At 40.7% G+C, this 22,293-nt stretch overlaps 1 protein-coding gene across 1 annotated transcript in view; it reads right to left on the reverse strand.

Annotated features, from left to right (window-relative positions):
* LOC115804722 (leucine-rich repeat transmembrane neuronal protein 4) overlaps nucleotides 1-21,958 on the reverse strand; it is a gene marked incomplete at its 5' end in the record, with an annotated part of 62,143 nt that extends 40,185 nt beyond the window's left edge. The window contains one exon of the mRNA XM_030765229.1: nucleotides 20,396-21,958. Within this exon, the coding sequence (XP_030621089.1) occupies nucleotides 20,396-21,958 (1,563 nt within the window). The remainder of the gene's footprint in view (nucleotides 1-20,395) is intronic.
* Between the last annotated feature and the right edge of the window lie 335 nt (nucleotides 21,959-22,293).

A 22,293-nucleotide genomic window follows, 5' to 3' on the forward strand; every position in this document is an offset into this window, starting at 1 on the left:
TTATCTGCTGATTCACTGGGGTTGACCTTCACAGTGACTGGGCCAATGCCAGTGTCTGTGTCATGAGACATCACAAAAATGATAAATGATGGAGGGGGAGGTGGAGGTGAGAGCTGAAAGAGGGGGAGACAGACACAGGGAGAGGGAGAGAGAGAGAGAGAGAGAGAGAGAGAAAAGCACAATATAACTCAACCAGCTTTCTCCTGGGGAAGTTCCTAAATTACACTCTCACACTGACAGGCTGTCCATTTCCAAAAAAGTTGGTCTCAGCTCTTGGTAGCAGAGGACTGGTTCCATTACGTCCTAACATTAGACTTGGCCTTTAAATCCTCTCTTGTTTTCTCTGTACATGCGTGACGAGCCGGAGAAAACTGTCACATGTTGCAGACTTACTAGTCTGGTAAAAAGCCCCCACAAAACGAGAAAACAAAACAGGACGCAACAAACCACAACAAACCAAAAATGAGATTTAAAAAAATGTTGGGGGGAGAGAATAAGGTTTTTTTTTAAAAAAATTGATCGGCCAGGCATAGATTGGAGGAGAGAAATTGACAAGAGTCACTGTGATACGTTAGCTACAGAGAGCCCTAAACAGAATGCACTGTATCCACCAAAAGCTCTTTACTCACTTCTTTATATGACAGTCAACGTAGACTTTAACTGTAATGTTGGTTCTCACTGAAATATCCTTTAAAAAAAAAAAAAAAGGAAGTGTTTGGAACATTTCTTTTTCTTTTTTTTTTTCTTTTTTTTTTTAGCAAAAATTTACTGTGCGACAGGATTGTCTGGGCCACCTTAAACATCCTCAGCTAAATCAGTGCTAGATCGCCACTGAAAGTCTCCTCACGAATCAGAAAACAATCTTCCTGCTTTTCAGCTTCCAACGTATATTGACTGGCTTTCTTAAAAAAAATCCTAATCTAACAAATAACACTGCTCTTAAGATATGGCATCTTTATGGTTGTACTTAAGATAAGATACGCCATCTGCAGAACAAATTCCAGGACTGAAAACACCTTTTAGACCAGCTTTGCATTATTTGATCGACAAAAACAACAAGCAATTAGTGTCTGGACAAAGCATATACCCTCTCCAGTATACAAAACACCTGCTAAGAGTCAAATTGAGTCTGCAGGTTGACACCCCCCACTTTCTCTCTTTCTCTCTCTCTCCTTTCCTAACAATTCTCACTGGCTGCCCCATGTCAGTTTTCAGAAACAGCCTCGAATGACCTACCGGTCCCCTTCCCCCTCACTCAAAATGTCTTTCTAACAGCAGGAAAGCTCAAACGAAGACATCTAAGAAAAAAAAAAAAAAGGACAACATTACTTCTGACTTTTTATTGCTTTTGTGCCAATTTACACAACGGTGCTCCAAATTGGCAAAGTTTAAAAAAAAAAAAAAGGAGAGAGTAAAACCAGGGGTAAGAAAGCCGCAATTTGTGAAGGCACGCAATTCTCACAAGCTAAACGAGCAGCTAAATAAATGACAGAGCACTACGTGCCTGAGAAAAGCGGAAATTAGCTTCCCATGCAATTTATCCAGTTTACTTCTTGCTGTAAATGAAATAATCAAGAAACTGACTGAGAAGTCTACAAGAATAAGAACAAAAAGAACAACAAGACCAAAAAAAGAAAAAAAAAAAAAGAGCAACAGTAACGACCGCAAAACATACAAGCAGCTCATTACATTTAACGCTTACCATAACGTAACGGTTAATATAAAAAACGCCAAATGATAAATTGCTGTAATTGTAAACCTGGAATAAGGTTTAATTTAATCTTGAGATTCACTGAAAACATTTCGGTATGTTCTATCGTTTCTCTGTCATCGCTGTTTTCAGAAGAGCTTAAGTCTCTTGGCAAACTGTGCAGAGCTGAAGGAAATGTGTTGCAGTGTTCAAACATTTCAGAACCTTGGCCCACTTTGGAGCATCCCGCTCATATGGTAAAGTAAATCAGGCCATTGCAATATTTGATGTCATCCTTCCTTATTGAACCCAAATAGTTACCTTTTTCAAACTCAGTTACTCTGTAAAATGTCACAACAAAAATATAGACCAATTCCCTGAAGGGCAGCCAATTTCATCAGCAGATCTGATTAAATTCTGTCAACATATTTCTTGACCTAAATGAGGAGAACTTACTTGTTTTTGAATCTGATAACTGCAATTCATTTCATACATTCACTTTGTAATATTTCTATCTCCCATCAAAACAGCACAAGACGGATTAATTTGATTTTCACGAAACGATATATCCAAACCTCTGTCCTCAAACGACAAGTCAGAGATGGTCTTGCGCACAAAAGAGTCGACCGCTCACAAAAGCAGTACATTCTGGCTGCGATTAAGCAAAAAATAAAGCATGGAAAGAGAACCATTTAATCAACCGTTAAAATCAATCTCAAGGTTACGATCTCAATGAGTCGGTTTATCCAACAACAGACATGCCTTACAGAAAAAGAAAAAGAAAAAGCTGTTTTTATCAAGTGGAAAACAAACGGAAGAAAAAAAAAATGGTAACAATCGCGAGGGACTTGAGGATACCGAAGCCGAGACGGGCCGCTCAGACATCCCTGGCCCTCTTTTGAAATAAACAAATTGGGACAATGAATGAAGTGGGACCTGCCATCATTTTTCGTACATCTAACAATAGGAACATTATGAAAGAAATCGGCAAAAAGTTTGACTGACGTACAGCTGGCGCTGAGAGCGTCTCCTATGTGCCAGTTTGGTTTCTCCTCCGGTGCTCCTCCTGGCTGCTGCGAACGTTGGCTTGACATCGCTAATGGAGATGAGTTCTCCAATGATTCTGAGGAGAACTGAGTGACAGCAGTTATGGACGTGTCTGCCAGGAAATACGCGTCTGTACCAGCCATTCAAGGTCCTCCCAGATTTAGAAGGAAAGTCAATTGCAAGGTAACTTAACCATACACTCTAAGGCCCATAGGCAACCCCCTCCCACACGCCCACCCACCCACCCCCACACACACTCAAACACACTCAAACACACTCACACATACACACACACACACACAAACACACCTGAGACCTCTCTGTTCCAAGCATGTTTAGAAACGAGACAATATGGGCACCTGTCTGAATGTGATGAAATCAATCGAATCCACCGAGGGCCGCTTTTCCAAGAAAATAAAAAAAAAAACAAAAAAAAACAAAACCAAAAGTCGGTGTCCTCCTCCTCCTCCCATCAATCAGCCGAGAGGCATTTTGACAGGATTTTGAGAGGCGTCTGGTGTCTGTGTACACCCACTGCACTTTCACAAAAGCCTCAAGGCTGTTCCCTCCCTGCTCACTCATCCCTTCTACCCATCCCTATCTCACCTTGGGCACTGCTAATTTGGCATCTTTCGGGCAACCTTGACATCAATCACTTGAGAACAACCAATTAGCCTCTCAGCCTTGGCTCTCTCTGGGCTCCATTAAGTCCCAGTGGAGGAGCATGGTGCCAATCAGTAACAATAGATTTCAATCAAATGTTTTCCGGAGCATCAGTACCAGGCCCATGACCAAGCTCGCCGAATTTACAGAAATCTGCCCCCAACCAGGAATTTAACAACCAACTGCTGCACCCCCTGGGATCCTCAATCATAGACATTCCACATCAGTTAATCATATTTGGATATCATAGAGCTTTATAGTTTCAATTTATGATTCTATTTTTATTTTAGCTTAGTTTAGTTTTTTTTTTTTATCTCAAAGATCTGCTGCTTTGTAGTGCACGAAATACACCGCTTGCCTCAATCAAAAAGAACCCTCCAGAGCTTCCGTTCCATGATGCCCCTGTTGATTTGAGAGAGACAATTCAATTACCTGTTTATGGCCACTTAATTTGTGCTGTCACTTTAATGTTTACACAGTTGAACGAATGTCTATCATTGTCGAGCGAAGGCATTATCTTTATCTCTAAAGCTCTGGAGGGACTCTGTGTTCTCGCTATGACTACGCCTATGACGAACATCTTCAAGCGAGTTGAGTCAGTACACGCTGTCCTACCTGAGCTGTCCTATGAGGTTTTAGAATTGGCACCTTAAAGAAGTATTTACTTTTTGGCTTTGATATGACTAACAGTGATGTCTCAAGTCAGAAATGCAAAAAGTTAGTATTAAAAAGGAAAAAAAACGTACTGGTGACAGTAAGTCTCTTCGGGGCAAAAGAGAGAGAGAGAGAGAGAGAGAGAGAGAGAGAGAGAGAGAGAGAGAGAGAAAATAGCATCACTGAAACTTAATCTCGCATTTATCCCTTTTTGCTTTAGCCTCTTTTCATTTCTAATATTCTTCTTATACTTTTAAGGAGGATTTGAGATTGTAATTTCCACCAGGCAACTTTCACAGGAATATTTTGGGAGGGATTTGAGTGGGATTAGCTGAGCTTGCAGTCAAGAGTCTTGGTGTGGTTTTAAGAGGTCCAGCAGAGGCCAAGGGACTGTCCATTGTCATACCTGTCAACCTAGGAGCCATCTGTCCATTGGCCATTGGGACCTACACTTTTCTATTCCTGCTGCTGACTGGAAAGGGGGGAAATTATCATTCACTACAAAGCATCTATCCACTAGAGGACCCTCTTGAAGCCCACAGCAGGGGTATGACAAGAGAGAAAAAAAAAAAAAGTACATAGAGTTCTGGAAAAATAAAACACGAGCCAGGAGAGGCTGGACACGGGAACGAAGAATAAAATACACGAAATCACAGCTTAGGTAGCTATTCTGAGAATAACACCTCAAGCTGTCTGCCTAATGACACTATACAATGGAATTCTTCCCTTGTTCATCTGCAGGAGCACCGCTTTCAGGCCTCCTCACAATGCGCAAGGTCTTCCCCTGTAGAGACAAACATCTAGGCTCAACAGGTTCTGACAAGATAAACGTTCTCGGGAGAAACTGCAGTGAAAGATGAATTGACAAGCAGAAAACAGAGTGCAGCTCAAATATACCTCCTCTGGTGATGGCCTTGGATCATAATAGACTCGGGAGGTGAGTGGGTGGGGTGTGGGGGGGAGGGGGGGGGGGTGCAGGGGGGGTTGTGCGTGTGTATGTGGGGGGGGTAGGTGGGGGTTTGACATGAGTATTAATGCAGCAGGCAGTTATTTATAGGCACAGGAGCTGCATATCTGCAGGAAAAATTAGACTCCCCACCAACTATTTATCAGATGGCTCATTAGACAAAGGATCAGTTCTCTGTCAGGGGCAAACAGCAGAGAGATGACATTAGCTGTGCACAAAGGGAGAAGCCTGAGAGTTAACAATGACATTTTTTTCCCCCTTTCATTTCAATCCAAAAAAAAAAAAAAATAGAAGAAAAAGACAGTTGAAATCCATGATTAAACACATCTCTCTTCCTGGATCTTATTTCCCAAGATCTGCCTTTCCATAAGTGGTTAACTAGAATTACTCTCGTATTCACGTCGAAGCTGAGGAGGCCTTCGGGAAGACAGAATCCACTGCAGTGTATGAGTGAAACTCTGAAACGCATAGGTCAAACCAGGTTAGATTAGCTGGTTTTCCCTATGAGGTTTCCCCTCTCACTTCTGTAAGACTGGTTTCGCTGGTTAAGTGTTCTACAGAGCTTCTCTGTCTTCATGAGCAAAGACAATACAGAGCCCATGAGCCTCTTCAGTAGGAAAATATACTTAGCCGAGCACAAGGCTGAGAGAATCACGGCCCTCTGGAGAGTCTCGACACACAGTGTGCATGGGATTTGACTCCATATAATCAGTCTCTGTGAGCAAATGATATGCAAAAGTTGGAGGAAATATAGCAGGCTTCTGTTCTATAAAACAATTAAAGGACAGCACAACCTTTGGGAGTCACTTAACCAATGTGTCCAAATGTGTGTGTGCGTGTGAGTGTGTGTACGTGTGTGTGTACGAGAGAGGGGGAGATATAGAGAGAATGCGTGTGTGTGTGTGTGGGTGTCTGTAATGAAAAGTAAGGATACCTGAATGCAAATGATTATTCGTGGTGTAGGTTTGATAAATGCGACGGAGGAAAGTGTTCTTGCGCAGGCGCGCGCGCGCGCGTGTGTGTGTGTGTGTGTGTGTTTGTCTGCATCTGTCATTCTAAGAAACCCCTCTACCTTCCCCTCTTATGGAGGGCCTCATGCTCAATTTAATTTATACATTACAGATAGCATTTCCTACCTCATCTCATTCCTGCGCACTCCACTATCAGTAATTATGCTTCCAGGCAATGTCATATCAGAGGAATTCAAACAGAAAGTATTCCATTAGCAAGGAGCAAGAAAAGGGGATTCTTTACTCAGTAATGTTCTCTCAGGTAGAGGCATTCTTGTGATTGACATATTTGTGATTTGGTTGACAAATGTGGTCTCTCACACACACACACACACACACACACACACACACATACATATCTATATCTATATATCTATATATATACACACACACACACACACACACACACACACACATATCTATATATATATATAAACCTATCTATCTATCTATCTATCTATCTATAGATAGATGGATAGATAGATAGATAGATAGATAGATAGATAGATAGATAGATAGATAGATAACATTTAATCACATTTATTCATGTGAGTTAAGGTGTGGCTCTACCTCTGACTATAATGTCAGTGTTTGTGACCGGCGGAAAGATCGGACATGACAGGCATGCAATCTGATCTAGGCAGTAAGCAGCACACTGTTTTGGACACAGGCCTCTCTCTGTTCCCTAATTAAGACTGACAGACAGAGGAGAGCCTGGGCCCTTCTCCATTTTCAAAATTCGTATCGAGAAGTCTCCCAAAAGTCGCGCGGACCAGTGAGATACTGATAAAAATTTCTCACTTCCTCAGGCATGATTGTGACATTTAACTGTGAGTAGAATCCAAAATCAAATGTCAGGGGTCTTACAAATATTTCTGAAGAGTCAACTTGGGCTCAGTTGATTCAGTATAGTATGGAGAATGTTGAAATTTTTACCGAAAAGTGAACTGCCATTTCAGTGGGCCAGTATTCTTATGACTCTTGGCCCTAATTTGGACATAGCTCCCCAAACACAGTGGTGACAGTTATGAAGGTTCCAAAAAACAGAGTGGCATCTTCCGAGTGATTTTATAATGGTCTTCGCAATATGCGCTTGGGGGACTTGCCCATTGGTTAGAAAAAGGATACCGTTCACCAATAAGAAACAATGAATTACTAAATCATGATTTTAGTAACTGCCCACACAATCCTTTTTATTTAATGCGGCTTTCAATCAGTAGGCATAGGTATGGGGGCTGGCAGGGATCTGAATGAATTGCAGGAGACAGAGAAGACTCGCTGGTGTCAAACAAGCGCATGGCCGGGGGAAGATCAATACGAGCTCCTAATCTGCAATTGATGAAATGCTTCTGCTCTCTCGTGTTGGGATAATCCCAGTCACTGATTTATCTGTGCTGAGAATGTTTTACAGAACATGCCATATTGATTTGGCTTCTTTACCTCTTTTCAAATCCACCTCCACCCTCTTTTTTTCCCCCTCTTCTTCTTCTCTTTCAGTCCTTCTTTCTCTTGGATTTTCTCTTTTTTTTCTCCATCTTTGTCACTTCTTCTCTTGTCATCCCCCCCCCCCCCCCCCCCCCCCCCCCCCCCCCCCCCCCCCCCCCCCCCGGTCTCTAGTGCTGCTTCTGTCAGTATGTATAATGGAAGAAACCCTTAGAAATTGAGCACTCTGAGAGCAGAATGAGTGGGAGAATGGTCCTGTCATAGACAACCTGATAGTTTAACAGCAAGAGCAATGTTCACTGTTGAGTCTATAAAAGCATGGGGTTGAGTAGGGCGTGAGAAGGCACAGATTGCCTTGGGACAGATAACGGTTGAGTCAAAACCCTACCATGGACCGAGCAGCCTCGGAGAGATGTTAGAGAGATATATCGTGTCCTTTACATGTGCGCCATTGAATGTCAGTTCGAAATTAGCTGTATTAAGAGTTCATATTTACTCAGCAATCTCACTTACTGTTCTGCAAATTTAAACATCCCATTCTGAATAAACAAAAAGAAACACATAAAATGCTACTGAATATTTCAGTAAATGGATACAATGACAACTAAACTAAGTAGAGTCAAATGTTGAAATATTTAGAATAAGTTTATTCAAAATGCAAAACAAGGCTCTGGTTACCCTGTTACTAAATAGATGAGCAAAATATAATTTTTCATATCCTCTTCCAAAACCAATTTTGCAGTGTAACAGCAATCATTAGAGGTATCTTTTTTTTTTTCATGGAAACAATCTGTTATCATCTCCTGTTGCATTTTATCTGCTGTGAAAGTCTTCTTTAATTTGCAAGTGTCTGGCTTCATTTTCAGATGCATATAATCACAAAATAGCATTACTCACTGGAAAAAAATGATATATGCATATTACTTCAATATATTTTTATCATGATAGTTTTTAATCTGGAATACTTGGTAACCATTTTTTTTTACAGCAGTTAATCTTCATATAAATAAACTAGTTGGTCCTGACAAACATACCAGCTGCTGTCATTGTAGACATCTGTTGATTGTTGTTTGGGAATATACACAATTCCCCCTGCGATACGCTCGGAAACAAAACATACATATATAAAGTCTGTTCACTGACATATCTTTCTCCTCATCACAATGAGTGGGCTGCTCAGAGACTGACAGACTACATCTTTAACTGCACCCCACGGATGAGGGAATCCGGTAACCACGGTAACCGGTCGAGCAACCCCCCCCCCCCTTCCCCCCGCTAACACCTCAGCGCCACTTGATGATGTGTAAGACATTGTCTGCATTTGGCACAGGCACCCTGAGCTGCCAGGAGGAATCAGCTGAGGAACTGGCCTGGGTTTGCCCCCGAATACAAATAAATAAATAAACCAACAAATAAATAAATAGACAAAACAAAACAAAATGAAATAAAATAAAGTAAAAGAAAAGAAAAAAAGAAAAGAAAAGACTTGCTGGTCTCAAAACTTTCAGGAAGAACTTCCAAAAGAAATAGCCCAAGAACTGGAGAGAAAAAGAAAATAAATACTCTTTTATAAAGAAGTCTCTTTGTTCCTGTGGAGCATCTGCTTTGGTCTCAGCGATTGGCTGGATGATATAACTACTGAGGCTCAATGTCTTTAGTAGGTAAAAAGAGTAGTCTGGTTGTGGACAGTAATAATGCCCTTGATCTCCCTTGAGGAGTTTTGAAGAAACAGAGAGCAAATGAGGGAAAAAAAAAACCCCAAAAAAACGTGAGAGTCAATGGACTCCAGAGTCTTTGTGGAGCCGAGTCTTGTGTGTTTCCCAGAGAGGGGAGAGAACGGATGTGACTTATCTAACTCTGACAGAGCTGGCCTCAGGCTGCCCGGCCTCAGAAGTGCGTGGTAAGCAGAGGCTACATTTAGGAGACGTCTTTCGCATCAAAAGCCAAAGCGAAAAAAGTAGGGCAGGAGTAAGGAGGCTTGAAACTTGGCTGACTGCAATATATCAGGGTAAAGAATATTTAAATCTGAAACGAAACAACCAAACGCAACTGAGTCAAACACATTCTTGAAAGAAAATGAGTAAAAAGTGGGTGCTCGGCTCTCCAATCTAAAACGTTAGGCTTTCTCAAGGCAGTTCATATTGTGTTGTGTTTGTTTGTCATATTTTAAATCCAGTCACTACAGACAGTGGAGAACACTCTAACTGATGGTCGAAACCCATCGTAATGAAGAGGTTTACCGCTCAAAGTCACTTAAAGGCACTTGTAATTTCAACAGCTTCGCAATCCCTTGCAAAAAGAGGGGAACGAGAGGGGCACATAAAGTGTCCAATCTTCCTATCTCAGCTCTGGAAGGGCAAACTGAAGAAGCAAAGCAGACATTGTATTGTTCAGTCACAGCGATTGGTGGCACTTTAAAAAAAAACAAGTGAAATGTTTTGGGCATGCTAAGTGCTCACTTGGTGTTAGAAGTGGAATGGACAGAGTAAGTTAGGTAATCACTCCTTTACAGCGCTTGAAGCCGGGCAAAAACATTAAGTGTCACTTTTTTTTTTTCACACACTAATTAAATCCAAAAAGATACACGGAGAAAGTTCTTCTTTTTTTCTTTTTTTTCCCAAAAAGAAATAGCAAATAGCGCAATTACTCTCAGTGTATATGGTAGCAGTATACGGTCAGTGAGACTGATTAAGCTTTTCAGCAGCTTAAATTAATGCATTCAAGATCAGCAATAAATGGAATGCAAATCAGAATTTGACCTTATTTAGTCACACTAGAAAATTCAAGTCATAAACTTTGGTCTAGCTTGATTGCATATACCGATTAAATATCAGTATTGGACACCAAACCATTAACATCCAATGCTGATTTCCTCTTTAAGAGATACATTGCAGGTGCAGTTATGGAGGAGCGTATCAGTATGCTCTAAAACAAATACCACTTTTTAAATTTTTCTTCATGGCAGTGTTTCGTGACCACTTGCATTCTTCTCTCTCTTGAAGCGGCTTAAGTGGCACACTGTCTAAGAAGTAAGAGTAAAATGACGCAAATCCATCTTTCAAATTTCTTCATAATGTGGAAGGGAAAAAAAAAAAAAAAACTTCTCACTGTTTCCCTGTTGGATTCCAAGATCATCAAGTTCCACTCAGTTCTGTCTAGAGACGAGCTAATGGAGACTTGAGGCATAGAGGGACTCTAAGCTGCACCTCTCTCTCTCTCTCTCTCTCTCTCTCTCTCTCTAAAATAGGATGCTATTCATGCCCTCTATGATCCTACTTTAAATGCATAATTCCTTTTCTTAAAAAAAAAAAAAAAAGCAAAAAAGCAAAAAAAAAAAAAAAAAAAAAAGCTTGATCGCTTAAATAATTCAGAGAGAATTCTACAAAGGGGAATGGCTCTCCTGGAATTCAATAGAAGTGGAGAGAGAGGAGAGGCAAGATGTCAAGAGATGGAGAGAGTAATGAGTAAGTTAGAGGGGAAAAAAAAAAGAAAAAAGAGAGGGGAGAGAGGAAACTGAAATGAAATGGAGAATGTGTGTGTGTGTGTGTGTGTGTGTGTGTATTTGGGGGGGGGGGGTGTTGCAGGGAGACTAGCTGTCCTTCTTTGGGCCATGTCATTAAATCTGCTTGGGTGCAGAGTGACTCACCACTCGCTGACATTAGAAAGCAGCTTTCAAACACAAAATGCCAAGTCCTTACAGTCAGGGGCAGGAGGGAGGGTGTAAACGAGGTGAGGGAACTGGAGATGGCACAACTACTCGCAGACAGAATGTTTCACCACCTGGCACTCTATCATGCTTGGAGCATCATTAAAAATCTTAATTGTCTTTTGGTCAAAAAGGGTGGAAAACAAAACAAGAGCGTCGTGTTTAAAAAAAAAAAAAAAAAAAAAGTCATCGCAAGAGCGTTTTGTGGGCACGTACGATGAAATGAAAACGAAAATGACACTAAAATGAAAAAGAAAAAAAAAAAAAAAAAATCCTATTAGGTTTTTACTTGCCCCCTTGAGGTAGAGGAGGAACAGCAGATCAGAGAGAGAGAAGTGGAAGGGTAGATCTTGGAGGAGGAGTATATGCGATTAGTTATTCTAGCCAGAGGAAACATGGTTAGGTCTCCTCATTTAATGCTCCTATGCCGCGTTTCCCTGTGTGCAAAAGCCAGAACGATAAGCCGACTGTCTCGCACAGACGCCATTCGCCGCACCTCTCGGCGCCCCTTCTGAAGCGTTACGCGTCCTGCGCGTCCTGCGCGGGAATCGCTGAGAAACCTGTGTGTTCAATAATGGATCTACCATACGTTTACCACAAACATCTACCAGAAACATCTTAGACACATTTGAGCAGTGAACCCCCAAAGGCTCCTGATGCATTACAGCAGGTTCATAATATAATCATAGCTCTTTTGAAGCAAAGCAAGGCAATAATAGAGTGTTATGAAGAAGAATATCCATCTCTTAAGGAAAGAATAGTGTATGAGGACAGGAATGTATCTGATAGCAGAGGATCTGTCCCTTCATCACACTAACTTGTGAATATGTAAGATCTGCTATTTTCCACTGTTATGGCCTAACAGTGTACACCCCCCCCCCCCACCCCCAAATAAATCTTAGTTATTTTTTCAGCAGCATCTGCTAGGGGTCAGGTCAGAACTGGGAAATAATAAACAGAGCACTAATATAGAATACGTTTGAACAAAAAATAGGAGAGAGCTAGCAAAGGACTTGAACATCCAGAAAGAATTGCTTAATTATTTCACACTCAGATTCAAATGAGGAGCCCAAGACACAAGAGTTATGCTGGAGAATGAAAACAAAGAAACAAATGGAACCACAAAACCATAGTGCCTAAATAAGCTACAGAATTTCTTAAACTGGTTTTTGTCTGTTTTCTTAGCTGATTTGTGCAACAAAATGAACTCAAATGGCTTTAGTTTTTGAGACTACTTTAATTATTTTGTGGCGATTGATGAAAAATTTCAGTTTAAACTAGTGCTGGGCAGTATGACCAATAATCTGTATCACTGATTCCTCACTCTATATCACTTTTTTTTTTTTTTTTTGCATGACTGGGCCTTTATATGGGTTTGTAGTGGCTTATTCTGCTATTAGGACTAACTAGAATATAAAGACATTTCAATGTCATTGTATATATAATGAGGGCTTTGAATAGTATACGGTTTGCTTGGCCCCACAAAATGATACAATATATGAAGGAATCAGTATGCATGAAACAGTTGCAGAATGTAAACAATTTTTATTGTGCAATCTGCAACATAGTACAAACAGAACTTAAAAATAAATAGATATGCTGACAACTTTAACACTGCTTCCTTTTTAAAACAAAATATTTTAAGATAGTTCTATAAACACTATAAACTGACCTAAAATACTCAAAGTGTTTAAGTATTCAAAGAGATATTTCTCAAACGTTCTATTGCACGAATAAGAAACAAGCTTAATATTAATTCACAATATGTCATCCTTCAAGACAGGGTACTCAAGTATTAAAATGGCTGTTCACTGAGCAGTTACAATTCCAGTGAATCAGTACAATCAGCGGCGTAATTTTGTAAACGTACAATTATTATCAAGGCTTTGAACCAGTCCAAGGAACGAAAACGTAAACAAACAAACAAACAAAATATTTCGCTGAGAACAAAACAAGAAACAAGAAACTTTATATTTTTTAATGTTCTGGAACAGAAACATTTATTTGAAATAATGGCTACCAGTTAATAACTCTTATTTTTTGTGCTTTTATTCATTACAACAAAATAAAATATTTTCTGCTTGCAATAACTTTGGTGCAGAGTTTACTTCCTGTCTACCCCTGAACGTCACCCACGTCTTCGGATAGCGGACATAAATTTACCTGTGGCGGGCGGTGATATAGCGTGAAAGTGAATTGTGGTGCGGTCTCCCCATTTGCAACCAGAGGAGGTAAATACTGTGCTGTGCACCTCATAAAATGTTGGTCTTAGACATCAACTTCATCAATGTTTGTTAGATAGGCTACCATGTAAAGAGAACTAATGTTGGAAATAGCTAGCTAGCTCCAGTTAGGTTAAACATAATGTGCCCCACATAGCCTATTAGTAAGCTTGTTAACTGCGATGTCGAAATGACACACTGTGTCCGAAACCGCTCACTACTCACTATATAGGGCACTATATAGTGAGTCTGCCATTTTGTAGCGCTGTCCGAATGTGTAGTGAGAATTGTTATGCCCTATATAGTTCACTCAAAGTATCCCACAATGCATTGTGAAAAGTAGTGTACATACGATGTACCCTACATCGATTGACTAAGACCATCATGCATTGCAGCCTGGCTTGTGAAAGCAGGTAAGTCTTTACAGACCAATCAGATGCAGACATTCTGGCGTATGCGACAGAGATAAACCATTACAAATATCTGGCGCATGATTATGTAGCAGCGTAACATTCAAATAGTACCTGAAATGTATCAACAGCCGTCTGCCCATACCCCCTAGTGAGTGTTCTATGTGCCGCACACTATATAGTGAGTAAGGAGTAGTGAGTAGGGAGCGATTTCGGACACAGCGGTAGTTTCTCATGACCGGGAGAGTGAGTTGTGGGTAATTAATTGTTGTGTTATAAAGTTATAACCAGGTACACACAGTTAATAGGGGTCCCCTCTCAATACACTCTGTACAGTGTTTCATACCGCTTCTAGCAGCGAACAATATTATATCATTTGCTGTCTACTGAAGCGTTATAACTATGCTACGGTATGGTGAAATATGAAAAATTCATACCAAACGGCAAATTAACACGGGTATAACTGATGAATCAGAATACAACCCAGCACTAGACTAAACTGATATCAGCATGTTATGGTTTTCATGACTGAAACAGATACTGGTTCTGCCTGTATTGAGGATATCACCAGGTCTCTGCGTTAGGAACCACCGGAGTGGCTTGTGTGAAAAGAGGTGCTTTTTCCATGAGGTGGTAATGCTGCAAAGCTAAAGAAACCCCATGTCTGTAGCTGTGTGTATTTGAGTTTCTGTGCCACTGAATGGAGTATGATGAGACAAAAGCACAGACTCCATCATGTCAGTTTCCTCTGTATGCCCTGCTCCATGTTTATCACACTCCAACACACTGCCAAAAGCAGGCCAGAGAGAAAGAGAAATAAAGAGAAAGAGAGAGAGAAAGAGAGAGAGAGAGAGGGAGAGCTGAGGAGCAAAGATAAAGGACAGGAAATAAGATGAAAAGAGAGTGAGGAAAGAAGCAAAAATACTGTAAAACTGAGACAGATACTGATAATAGGCAAAAGAGGAAAAGGTAGGCCTGTGACAGAAATGAGTGCTGGAGTAAAAGAAAGACAAAGGGGAAATGGGAGGAGAGAGAGAGAGAGGGAAGGGGGAGAGAGAGAGAGAGAGGGGGGGGGGGAGAGAATAAGAGGGGAGAGGGTAAACTAGACTATACACAGAGAGCAAAACGAAAAAGGGAAAAAAGAAAGTGCACAAAAGCAAAAAGTGTCTAATTAAAAAAGAGTAAATTAACTTGGATATCTGTCCAAGTTCTTCTTTCAGTCTCTTGGCACCCAGCGATAGTCTTTTAGAAAGTGATGTTCTGAAGCTGAGCTGGCTTAGGCAGATGGATTTCCATCTACTTTAGTCAAAAAATCTCTCAGCCGTCGCCTCCCTTTTTAATCCAATAAGATCTGGTTTAAATGAGAATTATTAGGGCATATAAACCCTATATATATAATGAATATTTAAAAAATGAATAGTTCAAAATAATTTAAAAAACATTTACTAATACTAACATATGTTACAATGGTACTCCAAAAAAAAAAAAAATTAAAACCTTAATGAAATTATGGATGACAATTATGGATAAATCAATTATGAACCAAGCTCTTAATTCAGTGTTTGAGCTGCTAGTTAAATGGACAAATAGCTCATTTCATAAGTCCTATTTATGTAGTTGGAGGAGCAATTTGCCCTCTTCATGAAATGGGAAGTGATTACTATCTGTTACCAGAGTCAACCTCAATCAATATTTTGAGTGTTTAACTCTGATTCAAGTTCCCAGTATAAGCAGTGTTCAAGCTTCAAATAATAAAGCAGTCAAATCTCATACCACTCCAAATATTTTGTTCAAAAAATCCGCACTGAACTAAACTGCTTAATAGGATTCATTGTTATTTCATTAAAACCACTATGAGACTGACTGTTGTAGGGACTTAACATCAAAGTCTCTCCCCTAAATAGTCGTCTAAATGCCTTTTTAGTTCATCCACTCTGACAGGAGATTGCAATTCAAACGCAAAGCGCTGCAAACTTTTTTTCTTCCCTTTTCTTTTCTTTTTTTCTTTTTCCATACGCAGACCTCACCACTGCTCTCCTCCACCCTCCACTCCTCTCGAGCAAAGCAAACAGCAGAGACTCTTCAGTGGCTCCCAAGATTGCAAATGTCAGAAGTCGAACCTCTGAGATGCATTCGGTATAATGTATCTGAATTGCACAATGTGCTTCTGCATCATGAGGGAACAGTAAAAGAGAGAGAGAGAGAGAGGTTGAGTCTGCCTGGATCTACTAGTTTTCCTTCAGTGCCTGTGAAAGACTGAGTACCAAGCACTATGTGCCCAGAAACAATTATCTAGAACTTTCCATGTAACTGGCATATCACCTAATGATGACTCAGTTGTTATTGAGAGACTTTCACTGCACGTAACACAATCACTATCACAGGTTATGTGAGCTGTGACTAGTAATTAAAACACTGTTGACATGGCAACCACAGACCAATAACAAACTGATAAGAAAGAAGAGAGGGGGAGTGTTTGGGATTCCAAAGAAATATAAGTCTTAACGATTCCTACACTGGAAAAGAGAGCACTATGAAGATGACCAGCGAATAAGGTAATGCATGGAAATTCTCTGTCAATTAGATCTGATTTCTTCAAGCATGTGACTGAAACCAATTCACAGAGACAGCACAAACTCTCAAATGCAACCATCCTTCAAGGAAATGCTCCATTATCGGAGATAATAACAATTCCACGACAGCTGGGCTTCCTTCAGGTTATAGTTTGCAATGCTTCACGGCCTATTTCGAAGTATAATTAGATCCAGCTAAAGTATACAAGACATCTGTTTAAATAAAAACAACCTCTGACCAGTTTTGTTGGTATGAAGTCAAATTCCGGACAATTCTGAGATGTTTCTGTCTCATTCGTTCTCAGCTTTCCACGTTAAACGGAGAGGGGTGTCCTTCCCATGAAATTTTTTCTGGTCGCACTATAGCGTTACTGAAATCTTACCTCATAAAATGATCCTGATCCTCTAAACTGTCACCGCAATATTCGGGTACCCTGCCATGACTATTTCTCACTGTGGTGATTTGCCTGGCAGTTGCATTCAAACTTACTGATTGAATAAAACAGGTTATTTACATATATGGGCCTGAACAGTCCTTCGGTCCGTCAGGTGAGGGATCTGTGGTGCGGGGGGGGGGGGGGGGGGGGGGGTGCAGCAGAGACTCTGGGACAGTGTCCAAAAATCTCAAGGACAAAATATGTGCCATTTGGAGAGAAAGGAGCTGAACTGACAAAGAGCTGTGGGAGGTGCCCTGTATCACTAAAGAGCACATTTGTAGTTCGAGGGATGAAAAAAAAAAAACAAACAAAAAAAAAAACTGTTCATTTGAATGTGTCTAAATTGCTGCCGAGTCGAAGTGTCGCTTTGTCTGGACAACTTGCTGAATGGATCATCGGTGACAAAGCAGTGAGACTTATCTAATGTATTAGAGTCTGAGTCATGCATGGGCTGACGAAAAGCTGACATTTTGATCTGATCAACTATGGGGTTTTTTTAACCTGAAGGTAAGAAAAAAGGTAACTAAGCAAGAGGTTGGTTTTTATACATGTATATATATACATATATTTTTTTTTTATGAAATATGAAGTTATAAGAAGGGAATGTTCAATGAACCACAAACTGGTTCAAACCCGAAAGAAATAGAAAATGTCACATGGAATAGTTTGCTTCAACTCCTGTGAGTAAATCAGTGCTTTTGCAAATGATCTCTTCCTAGCAATCACACAGAAACTGCTGACAAAAAGCCCCATCAATGCAAATATGGAAAAAGGTCTTCATGCATGTTAAGTAGTCTGACATTTGTTAAACATAATTGAAAATAAAGGCCTCACAGAGAAATACACAAAAGCTTTTCTAAAGGCTGGAAAAAAATGTTGAAATGAAAATTAAGAAGTTAAATGTTTATTAAACCGACCAGAAAGTTGACCAAGGAGTCACATACTATTCTGTTATGTGTCTGATTAGGCAGTGTGCTAGCTTATGTAAATTACAATAAGAATTGTTTTCAATAGAACCAAGAAGTCAGTGGTTTGTTAGAACCACAATATAGTTTTACCATCTTTGTGTCCCTTCCATCCTTTCTGACTTTCCTTCTATTATTTTCTGCCTTGGTTCTGACACTTTTATGGTAAAGGGTCACAGGTTACAGCTCTAAGACAAAAAAAAAGCACTCTGGTGATCCTGTGCTTATGTCTCTGATCTTTCTCCTTGATGCATCCAATTTTCTGAGATAAGATCAAGGTCCTTTCCCCTGTAAATACAACCTGCCTCTCTGTCTACAACATCAAGAGCATTGTGTAAAGGCCTTCAGTCTCAGTCTCCTGTGGTCCTGCCTCGTCAACAAAAAACCTGCCAGGATCCGCTTGTCTCCGGTGCAAACCTGGGCATTGAGACAATTTCAGAACACAAGAGAGAGAAGGAGAGAGAGACAGAGACAGAGGTAGACAGACAGAGAGAGAGAGAGAGAGAGAGAGAGAGAGTGAGAGAGAGAGAGAGAGAGAGCACTGAGGAATAGAATCCAAAGGCAAAGGGAAAAAAATGATGGATGTGAAAATGACAAAGGCCCATAACTGAAAAAAAAAGACTTGTGGAACAAATGACATAGACAAAATCTACTTCAGTGTGTGCCACAGTAATGCAGTACTACTACTACTACTACTACAACAACAACTACTACTACTACTACTACTACTACTACTACTGCTAAGGAGAAGAAGAAGAAGAAGAAGAAGTAGAAGAAGAAGAAGAAGAAGAAGAAGAAGAACACATAGTTCTGTTCCACAAAACCTGTTGTCCTCACAAGACAAGTTGGTCTGCCCTTAGCAACAGTGATGGATAAATAAATGAAAATGTAATTCATAGCATTAATTACGTGTACACACCACATAACATAGGAACATCGAGGTTTCATTAGGTTTTCCAGATCAAAGGAAAAGGAGAAGACATTTCAAGAGAGACTGAAGAGTAAGAAAGGAAAAATGACACTGATACAGAAAACACAAATGCTAATAAACAGAACAAATACCTCACAACAAGGGACACAAAGGGAACACACTAGACAAACACAGCTGTTTGGCACAAGTTACTGTCTGCCTTATCTAGGCTGGAAACAAGGTTTCTACATCTGGCAAAGAGTTTCATCAGCTCACCTTACGATTGGTGGTCATGGTACAGAAGCAGAGGCAATCATCAAAATACCTCCAAATGAATCACTCACATCCTAATAACTGGCACATCATATAATTCAAGAGTTTTCCCATCTGATCATGACTTATGACAGAATTATTATAATTTTTATTAGTCTGGAAATAAACCATGACGCGGTCTCAAATTTCGAATCTGATTTACAATCTAACTCATAACCTTCAGTAGACATTTAAATGAAAATATAATATAAGAGAAAATGTAAGGCCCATTTTAAACAGTTTCCAGTATCAAAGTTTCTTTTAAGGAGATTAGTGTTGATAGATTTGAAGTGGATCGCTCTGCCTGGAGACCAAAAGCTACACTCCAAAGAATGTATGCTATGATGATTGCTTTTGCTTTGTCTAAACCGAATTATATGCTGGTGTTATGGACATCAAGCTTAAAGATCTTCTAGAATATTCCACTTGAATTAGTGCTTCTGGAGTTTACTCTCCCATTAATTTTATTTTTTTTGAGCTTTACTGTCCCTCAGTACTCTGTATGTCATCAAACGTCGCAAAGAGAACATAAATTTTAAACTTTATGAATTTTGGGAGTTCTGCCTTCAAAGAAAAAGGATCAGAGTCCTGCTGTTTGGGCAGTGGTTAGGCTGAAAGATTGCATGTGAGGATCAATGAAGCTTGCTCCTTTAATTATACATACTGACCAAACACAGCATGAATAAGGACACATCAGCCATAGATTCTGCAATCCTTAGCTATTCATATCTTAATTGAAGTAAACATTTATTCTGGCAACACAACCATGAATTAGCTCATGCATATCATCCATACTTTCTTTTCCCTCTCCCTTTCCACTTTCGTTTAACCAAGAAGCCTATCAGAATTCATTTGACTCAGCAACAGTTTTCATCAGCAGTGCCTGTGGGGGATGTATGCAGATACTAATGCAATAACACACAGGATAGGAAAGGACCCACTGCATAGACACTTGGTCCAGCACACGCAACATGCATTTTCAAAGCAAATCATTGTCTTATATTCCAGCATCTCATCATTTTTCTTGCTGACAAAAAAGCTTTTTTCTCTGACAATGAATTTATGATTAGAATTCAGTCATGCATGCCAAAATGTTTGTTCATGGCTGGAGAATGGCCAATCTTACAATACCTTAGGTGAACAAATGATTTAAATAATCAGCCAAAAAAAAAAAAACCATATGACTCAAGTTGCCATGCACTGACCCGTGTTTCCTACCCTTATAAACAGATACAGCTAGCAGAAGGGAAAGAAGGGCGGGGGGGGGGGGGGGGGGGGGGGGGGGAGACGGGGACGGGACACATTTCGTTTTTCCTCACATTCAGTGGAAATTTACCTCTCTCTCCCCGCAGTGGAAATTGATTTTAGGAGGGCGACGGATCATACCTCACATTCTCGAGAGCCAGAGATAGTGTAGGTGCAGGGTCCTGTGCCATTGACAAGCACGTCCATGGTCTCAGAATTTGTGGGTTTGTAGTCCACATAGTACTCCTGGAGTGGGGAGCTGAGGGTACGCTCTGTCTCTCGCACCTTTTTCCGGCGCTTTCGCACCATGGAGTGCTGCTGCAGCTGTTTCATGCTGCTTGGATAACGTTTCCACGAGACATAGATTACCAGCAAGATCATGGCTACTGATAAGAAGAGTGCCACACTGCCAGCAATAATCTTGTGGAACGAAACATGCTCAAACTCCTGTTCGGGCAATGCAGGAGAAGCTACTGATGGGGAGGGAGAAAGGGGAGCTTTGCGAGTGAATACCTCATCCACTTTAAAGATGGTGGGAAAGGGCAAATGTCCAGGCTTGGACGGTGAGTTTAGAGTAGATGCAATTGAGATGTAAGGAGTAGGGGTAGTCTTGCAAATGCTGAACGTCTCCATGGCATCCATGACTTTCTCCCCCTGAGCTTCCTTGGGCCCGGCGCAAATCATAGTGGTCTCTTTGTTCCCCTTGAAGTTCCTCAGCCAGGCCACCAGAGGGCAGAGGCTGGGACTGCAGTCCCAAACATTACCTGCCAGGCTGATGGTAGTGAGGGAGATCCAAGCAGATACTGCCTCCTGGGACACGTTGCTCAGCTTGTTGGAGTCAAGATTGAGGGTCTGTAGATTGGGTAGACATTGAAAGATGCTGGCATCGAGTACTTGCAGGTCATTCCCAGACAGGTCCAGCTTTTGCAAAGAGGTCCAGGTCCATATAATGCCCTGGCTTATAGATTTTATCCGATTCCATTGCAAATAAAGCGCCCGCAAGTTATTTAAACGTGGGAAGTGAGAGAAGTTGATCTTTGAGAACTGGTTATGCTCCAAATGTAACTCAGTCAACTTTAGCAGTCCTGCAAAAGCATTACGTGTGAGGCTACGCAGTCGATTGTAACCCAGGTCAAGGAACTCTAGATTGCGGCAGTCCTGAAACACCCGCATGGGAACTGTTTTCAGGGAATTGGACCTTATGTGGAGGCTGAGCAACTTTCGCAAACCTTGAAACTGATTGGGCTGCAAAACCTGCAGCTTGTTGTAGGAAAGGTCAAGGTTGCGTAGGTTGGGAATAGTGTGGAATGTGTTATTCTCAAGCTGTGTGATCTTGTTGGAGCTGAGAATTAATTCCTTTAACCGACGAACACCCTGGAAAGCTTGACTGTCCACTGTACTGATGTAATTGTGGTCAAGATAAAGCCAGACAAGCTGACTAAGGCTGGCAAACTGTCCAGCTCTTAGACTCACCAAGCTGTTATACCGCAGCGAGAGGCCCTGACATCCAACTGACACGTTTTTTGGCACATCACGAAAAGCGTTGGACTCGCAGTACACTATTTTACCATCACAGCGGCAACTCCGTGGGCACGGCCGTTCTCGGATTCTGCTGGGGGAAGCCAGAAGCCATGCCTGCACCAGCAGGGGGATCATTAGCCAACAGCCTCGCACCAGGGATCCTGCAGACACACAGGTGGGAAGGGAATGTTGTGTTTAGCAAATTCTAAAGTTAAGATATAGACTCAACCACTGAGCAGCAGTGTTACAAGATATAAACCTCCTACAACAAAGAATTTTACGTTTGAAACATATAAAACATTTATCCTGATTTAAGTGTGCCAAGCTTTAAGATGTACCTGGATGTCCTTTACTCAAAAAAGTATTCATTTTAAAAATGAACATTATGAGACAAACAAATGACATTTACTTTTATTTTGATGTTAGTGAGTGAACATTATACTATGTGCTCCACATTCTATTCTTATATTTTCTGTAAGCTTCTGCAGGAACCATTGTATACAGAACTGTATTCAAAA

This window comes from Chanos chanos, chromosome 1, assembly GCF_902362185.1.
Source record: "Chanos chanos chromosome 1, fChaCha1.1, whole genome shotgun sequence".
Lineage (NCBI taxonomy): Eukaryota > Metazoa > Chordata > Actinopteri > Gonorynchiformes > Chanidae > Chanos > Chanos chanos.